General features: G+C 49.1%; 1 protein-coding gene across 2 annotated transcripts in view; it reads right to left on the bottom strand.

Moving 5' to 3' along the window:
* Nucleotides 1-2,120: 2,120 nt before the first annotated feature.
* LOC109319419 (vesicle-associated membrane protein 1-like) overlaps nt 2,121-8,013 on the bottom strand; it is a 6,180-nt gene continuing 287 nt past the window's right edge. The window contains exons 2-5 of one of the 2 annotated variants that reach the window (XM_019548962.1): nt 7,406-7,526; nt 7,153-7,311; nt 6,617-6,668; nt 2,121-4,551 (exon numbers count right to left, since the gene is read on the bottom strand). In XM_019548962.1, the coding sequence (XP_019404507.1) occupies nt 4,547-4,551; nt 6,617-6,668; nt 7,153-7,311; nt 7,406-7,526 (337 nt within the window). In that variant the 3' untranslated portion in view covers nt 2,121-4,546. Of the gene's footprint in view, nt 6,220-6,616; nt 6,669-7,152; nt 7,312-7,405; nt 7,527-8,013 lie in introns of both variants that reach the window. The other variant, XM_019548961.1, reaches the window with a different exon arrangement.

Raw genomic sequence — 8,013 nt, 5'->3', positions numbered from 1 at the left:
GGGGATCAATGTTCCTGGCTGGGGCAAGCCACTGTCACCAGACATCCAAGCACCGTTGAAGCGGCTGAAGAAGGACATCAGGAAACAGCTTGATCCCTTGCAGTCCAGTACAGTCCACGTGCTGGCCGCCATGTGTGACCTGAGGGTGAAGGAAGGCATATGCAGCAGCCAAAGCCAGAATCAGTGGATGGAGGTGCTGGTGAAGAGTCAGGGAGGCAGAACGGCAGAGGCGGGAAGAAGTGGAAGAGGAGGATCCACTATCCCATGCTAGCATGCCATCCACTAGCCAGTCTCTTTCTCCACCACAGGTGCTGCCAATGTGGACCAAGGGCATGGCTTCCATGGTGCAGTCCAGAGGCACCTGACCCCACTGTCAGGCAGGCAGCACTCAGGCCTTGGTGGCTGCCTAGCTTGCCAAGGATGTGGAGCTGCTGCTGTGCAACCCTGTGACCTACTGGGCAAGCCACAGCCAGAGGTAGCCAAATCTGGCCACGGTTGCCCATGAACACCTGTCCTGTCCGCTGACCAGTGTTCCAAGCCAGAGGGTGTTCAGCATTGCTGGGGATGTAGTGGCACCCCACTACACCTGCTTGGATTCTGGTTTGGTGGAACAGCTGGTGTTCCTGAAGGTGAAGCTTCCACTGCTAGGGTTCCCCCAAGCTCCAGGTGCAGACAGAGTGAATGCCACCCTCCTCACCCTGTCCACACCCATTTCCTTTTTTCATTCTTTAAAAAGCCATTGAATGCCCCACTCTCAGAGATGGAGGGGGCACTCACTGCATCACCAGCCAGCAAGGGAAGAACATGCCCCAACTGAGCTCCTGTGCCAAGATGAACTTGGAGGTATGGGCTGGGGCTATGGTAAAAGGAAGAGGCCCCAGATCCTGGGGATGATCACTAAAACTGCACGCTACCAGGGTCAGGGAGGCCTGGTGGGACTGCTGGGGCGCGGCAGCCCTAGGAAGTACCAGGATCAAGGATCCCCCTGGTGAAAGGCAGGTAGATCAAAATGAAACACTGCTGTTGAAAGGGAACGGTGCTGTTTCAGACAGCCCTATCACAAAGTACTAGAGGACTGGGGAAGAAGACAGCTGTGTATGCCACAAACTCCTGGAAGACGACTTCAGGCTCAACTCTAGGAAAAAAATTCTTCACAGTTAGAATAAACTCACCCCAAAGATTCTGGAAAATCTTCAAGAGGAGACTAGACAGTCACCTCACTAGGGTCACCTGACCTCAGTTACCTCTCCTGCCTACTGCAGGGGGCTGGACCCAATGATCTTGTAAGGTCCCTTCCAGCCCCTAACAGTCTACAAATCTATGCTTGATGCCCCTGTCTTGGGCTCATTAGTATTTTCCTTAAGGAGCATTTGCAGACATGAAAGCTTACACCCCCAGTGTCAAGTGTTAGCAATATGTGGTGTTAGGAACAGTGGCTGTGGGAAGAGATCAAGCTGGAATGTTGTATGTGGAAAAAATTCCCCATCATTGAACTCAGGGCTGCCTTGCCTATAGAATCTCTCTTCCTCTAGGAAGACAAAGCACCTGCTATTAAGTAGATCCTGCTGCTTGCCTTCACAGCATGAGTTTTCTTGTTGTAACCCCCTCCACTGAGGAGAGGGGAAACTCTTCTCTGCACATGAGGCTGAATAACTGAGAGTTTGACATGTTGATTTTAGACTTGCCCCTTCCAATAAATAGCCAGCCCCAACAACAATCCCACTCTCCCCTCAATGAAATGTATTGATGACACCCTTGGTAACAATGAAAGCATTTTAGGACTGGGTGTTTTAATGCAGCTTCCCAACAGAATAAATACAGTATCACATCCAAGAGATGAGAGCTCTGGGGTAAGAGGCACAGGACCAGAGACATACACAGTGATGGCAGGGTGAAGAGATTGAGGCCCATGTCCAGATGGGGCGTGGGAACAGTGAGACAGAGATCAAGCCAGTCAGAGAGAAGAGACTGGCAGAATGACCAAGAAACAGGGCTCAATTTACCTAATAATAGCAAGCGTTGCAAGTGGCTGGGCTGGTCAGGCCAGGCCCCAGCCCCGCATGGTTTGACTTGAGTATTTACACACACTTAAGCTTAAAAGAAACAACACAGAGAATATAAACTAGAGAGCCTTTAATTATGGTCAGCTAGCTGATTAAACTGGCTAGCAGAAGGGAAGTATACAGAGGTTACACATTTTAGGAGTATGATAGAATAGTTACATCTTTTATAACTTTGTTTTATATTGCATAACTATATAAACTAGTTAGATTTTGAGATCAAGGTCAGAAAACTAATTGGTACTTATTATACAGATAACTATGCAGGTGTACCCTATTTTACTACTTTGGTATGTATATTAACAACATCCGGAACTACAAATCCACATACAAAAATGTGGTACAGAAGGGGAAAAAAAAAAAAAAAAAAAAGTGCTTCAGAGAGACTTGGGATAGGGTTCATGGATTCAGTTTGGTGATCAGTAATAATTTGAACTGTGCAACAATGAGGTGCTGAAGTATGTATGGGGAAAGGGATCTGCAATCTCAGGCAGGGACTCAAAAGGTAAAAGCATGGGGGGAGGTTCTGATGAACAGACTGAATTGACAGGAAGTTTAGGGCTCTATATTGCAGTGGGGGGTGCGGGGGGGGGAGTATTAGGCATTCAAGAATCACACGTTAGTTTGTAGTCACTGTAGATCTGACCATATCTGGGGTGTTATCCTGCCATGTCTGGGATAGAGTATAGGTTTGAAAGGCTGCAGGAACACCAGCCTGAGATCCTACTTTGGTGCCCGGTGATCACCATGCCCAGCTCATAACTTAGGACTGGACACTCTAGAAGAATTGCTAGGCATCAGGAAAAATACTCCTCAGAGACAAAACTACTAGAAGCATTAAGATAACCTTGTTTTTGAATAAGACACTTAACACTGCCAGAGGAAAAAAAAAAAAAAAAGGAGCCTAGCTTACAGTAACTGCGATTCCCCGAGCTGTATCATCTACACAGCCATCTCCTAGTGCTCTATACACCATGTTAGATGCTTTTGACTTCCAGTACCTCTTGAAGTTATTCCCGTATGCCAAATACCCTTGCACCTAGCATCCCCTCCCCTACACAAGGACATAAAGAGAACAGGTTCCTCTGTCCCACAAGTCAAGTATAGAACAACAGAGAAGTAGATGAAAAGGAAAAAGGTGTCAAAAGTTGCAAATAAAATACTTTGAAGAGCTTTAGATACCACAGGTATCTTAAGCGACTGCCTACATAGATTTTTGTTTTGGTAGCAAGAAGTTGTGTGTACTTGATGGTGGGCATTATGAAACCCAATTAAGAGCAACTGAAACAGTCCTCCCCCCCCACCTAGTTTCTTATAAAAGCATCTCTCAAAACTCCACAAAAGGGGGCTATGAATTTCAAAAGTAGGAACACTAGCAAAATGATTCAGTAGATATGCTGTCTAATTAGTAACATGAATTTACAGAGCTGAAGAGAAAAGTAGCCAGAGAAGGTTCAGTCGGAATATTCTCTTCAAGGGACAGAAGGTGCCAGGATATACCTCTAAATGGCCTTCTGCTAGAGAAGGATATTGCCTTTATAAACCCTTGTTAGCAGAATGAGGGGGACCTATGTCTGAATTCAGCTGACTGGGTGGTAATTTAATTTGCCCACATTAACTTGGCACTGGTGGCATATTAACTTTCAATTCCCACTGGCTCATGAAGGATACAGCTTCTTCAAGTTTCCCTCCCCCAAACAACAGTTTAAAACCAGATATCTACCTGGGAAGTAGAATGGAAACTTTACACAGAACACAAGTCCACATCTTCGTTCCCACTTACCCTTTGGCCTGTCCACCAAATACATACTCCCAGCATGACTGGAACTGGTGCTGTACTGTTGAAAGGCTATGCTTCACTTCCAGATGCCTGGAACCACTTTTTCCCCCCCGCCCCACCCACATGGGAGGATTTCAAAGCAAGTAGTACAATTAGAATGAAGTCCCTTTCCCTCAAGGGCAAAGTGTAAGGTCACCCTTCCCTTTCCCCACTCATATCCACACAGAGACAATAAAGGTGGCAGACGCAATAAGGTGGTGGGATTGTGTTTGTTAGCAGAGTTCAGAGTACATGAGCTGGTTGCTCTACATGCCAGAAAGGGAGGTTTACAGTTGTATTTATAGAGGAGATACACAAACCACACGTGCGTGAGACAGCGGCTGAAGTCCTGTGGACAGGGAGGGAAGTCCCTTGCTTCATCTTCTGGGGGCCTGGGGATAGGTATATTTTTGCCCATGCAGAAAGACAGAACAGGGTTAAGGAGGAGGAGAGAAAGGCAAGATACAACACCCTAGAGGAAGAGACGGAAGAGACAGCCTAGAGGCCTCAGCCACCAGAAGACCAAGGAGGAACGAGGTGCCAAAGCCTTGTCTGGGAGAGTTCGAGAGATGATTTTACTTCTGTCCAGCCATAACCAAAGCTCAATTCCACGGGGGATGGGGAAGTCCTCAAAGGACGAGGGCTGCTTCACTCCAGATCTTCATCTCTACCCTTTCCGAATGGGAAGGATGGGGAAATAGCAGGGAGATGGACTCAATGCAAGTGAAATGTCAGTGCATGGGAGGTAAACATGCAAAATCTAGCCCCTTCTCAGCAAGCCCTGAGGGAGGAGACCCTTCCCAGCATGCCAAGACAGCAAGCAGCTTTCATTCTCACTAACAGTTCTCAACCTCACTCTCACAGAGGCCCCACCAATTGCACCCCACCCTTCCCAGTATTCTACCTGGCTATGGTATATAACCCTCAGAGCACCAGGCTGAACAGTTACAGGAGTTCTAGTTGAAGGGGCCTTCCTTCAATCCAAAACACATCTTCACTCTTTTCTCCACACTCTCTCCCCTTTCATCTTCTGGAGGTAACAAGTCACTCATAAAAAACCAAAACCACCCACAACACAAAACACACCTTTTGTAAGGACTTACTATGCAACTCACTTGTCCATTGAGTCCACAGCTGCACTTGAAGGATTCAGAGCAGCCTTGTGAAACACAGCCCTACCCAAATAGGATTTGCCTATATAAGATCATACCCTAGCCTCAGTGAGGAAGCTGCACATCTCCTTCCTGTAACTGAGGCTAGATCTCAGGAACACTGGCAAGTTCCTACTCTTGGCTTCAGAAATCTAGGGCAGAGTTTGCAGACCCAGGAAGTAACAGAGACTTAAGCTTGTCAATGGACAAATTCTCAGAGAAACAGGAGTTGCTGGATGTGGGAATCTGGTGCCTCTTTCCCAAAACCCATCCTCAGAGCAGGGCTGCACTTGGAAGCCACTCTTGAGATTCTGCTCAGAATCTCTCTTAACTCTTGCAGAGCATAAGGGGTTTTAGAAAAAACCAGCAATAACCAAGGACTGGCCAAGAAACACAGAATCCAGCCTGGGACAGGCCTGACCTGACTATGCTACAGAACATGTTAAGCATGCTGTCCTAGGAAGCCCTTGCATTCCTACTCCTGATCCAGTCCTGCTCCACCCCCTCACCTTGCCCCACTATACCCCTAGCATAAGCTGCATGCCAGCAGATAGCTAGTGGTTCATGTGCTCACTTGAGTCTTGTAGGTGTATAGAACATCAATCCAAATACTCCTGCTGCTACTGCCCCCACATGTCATTCCCCATGTTGCAGAAGAGTGCCTATAGCCTACTGCTTTGGAGTGGAAGACTAAGTAACCAATGTTAACCAGATTTCAGAGGTTAAAAAGGGAAACAATTGTTGCCATGGGCTCCTTTCAGATGAAACAATGCTGAACAGCCAGCATGGGAGTCCTTTCAATCCCTGGAGCTCCTTACTGCCAAGGAACTGCTTAAGGAAGCTCACACTACCAGAGCCCAACCCTCAAGGCACTGCTGTGAAGAAAGTTCACACTGAAGGGTGTGCTACAACTCCAAATTACAATTGCAACAGAAGCTGGAGGGGGCAGCATTCTCCCTCCCTTTCCCTTCTCAAGTGGAGCTGCCCCTCCCTGGGGCTGCAGCAGCTGTCGAAGGGATTAGCCCAGGTCCAGAAAAGATGCATCAGAACCTCATACAGAAGACAAACAAACAAAAGTTAATGATGGAAAAGCCAGGTGGAGGGAGGGAGCTTGGGCAGGGGAGAGATAGGGTGATCAGGGAAGGTAGGCTGCAGGTTATGGGGGACCACATTCAAGTAAAAAAGTAGACTGCAGACAGAAAACAAAACAAAAACAGAGAGGGAGAGAAAGGAGAGAACAAGAGGGCCAGTTACACCAAAGTCCCCACACTCTTCAACCAAGATCTCCCCCAGCTAGGGATCTGGGTATTTCAACCCTTCTACTCCCAGGCACAGGTCCTTTTGTGTAGAAGGTAAAGAGCAGCACTTCCAAGAGAAACTGCTCCCAAACTTTATGAAAAGTTTTACAAATATGTAAGTCTCTGGGACTGACAGGAGGTTCCAGTTCCCTGTCCTGTCTCATCAAGCAGTGAAAGTTGCCACACAAGTAGGCAAAGTTACTCTCAAGGCTCCTAATCAAGAGAGAGAAATTTCCCTACTGTCCAGGATTCCCTGACCTTGTATTCTGGTCCACCCATGGTACTTACGTGCAATAGCCACCACCACAATGGCACAAATGACTCCCAATATGATCATCATCTGGGGAGAGATTATGAAATGGTGACACTCAGTAGGCTGGCATGAAGTAGCGTCCCATGCCAGCTGGAGCATCTATCTCTAGCCTTCCACATAGCATGGCCTGACAATAATACAAGCCTATCATCTCAGTGTAACCAGGTAGATGTACTGGCTGCATCAGGCACTTCCAAATCTGAGTGACTAGCAACCCTAGGTCAGAAGCTTAAAATTCTGGTTAAGTCTGATCTTGACCCAGCCAACCTTGTGCCTCAGAGGCTGAAAAGGAAGAGGCAGAGAACCATTGAAAGGATACAATTCACACACTCCTAAGAAAATTTACACCCTTCAGCTAATCCTGCTTGCAACACACCCTGTTCTCTACACATAGCTAAAAGGCAGAATCATGGGCAAGATGCTCCACTAGCTTGGCATACAGCTATGCAAGGCCAGAGACAGGCAACTTTTCAGCTTTGGTGTAAGGAAGGGGCTGGGCAGCCAGGCTCACCTTCATGTTCTTCCAAAAGTACTTCCTCTTGAGCTTTCCAGCACTGCTTTCAAACTGTGAGGCACCAGCCTGGAGAGCATCTGCCCGGTCATCCAGCTCTGACAGTTTCTGGTCTCGCTCCAGTACTTTGTCCACATTCACACGCATGATGTCTACCACCTGCAAGAGGAAGGGAACGACCCTTGGAGTGTCTCCAGATGCTGCTACATAACAGCTCAGAGAAAGAAGGGCAGGCTCACAGATAGTGACTTACCTCCTCCACCTGGGCCTGTGTCTGCTGCAGCCGACGGTTACTACTCATGTTGGGTGGAGGGCCGGGGGGACCCCCACCCAGCGCTCCCCCTTCTGGGCCTGCTTGCTGTGCTGGGTCAGACCTGAGGAGACAAGGCGACATGCCAGAGAAGAAACTGGAAGGTGATGTGCATTTTACCCCAGACTACAAACTGTGCAGGAACAGAAAGGCTGGGGGGGGCGACAGAGAAGGGAACCCAGGAGGCCTGGCAGAGGTGCCAAATGCCCGGATGTGCTCGAGACCAGAACTGCTCCTCACTGAAACCCAACACAGGTGGATGGGGCTGCTGAGGAGCCAGGGGCTGATGGGCATCCTCAGGGCAGGGGCACCCACTGGCAGCCTCCCAGCCACAGTCGCCTGCACAGGGACAAGGACAGGGTCAGCACCTGTGCCCGCCATGCGCGGGGGAGCAGAGCCGCAGTCAGCCAGCCCCGCGGGGCAGGAGCCGCAGAGCCGACAGCCGGGCCCCCGCCCCTTTCCTGCGCAGGGGCCCGGGCGCCACGGCTCGGGAGGCGGCCGCCCTGGGCCGCGCAGGGAGAGCGGAGCCCCGCGCCCGGCAGGTGAGGGCG

This window comes from Crocodylus porosus, unplaced genomic scaffold (assembly GCF_001723895.1).
Source record: "Crocodylus porosus isolate Cpor-Errol unplaced genomic scaffold, CroPor_comp1, whole genome shotgun sequence".
Classification (NCBI taxonomy): Eukaryota; Metazoa; Chordata; order Crocodylia; family Crocodylidae; genus Crocodylus; species Crocodylus porosus.
The sequence above is the reverse complement of the archived record's forward strand: the minus strand, read 5'-3'. Positions and strand labels throughout refer to the sequence as shown.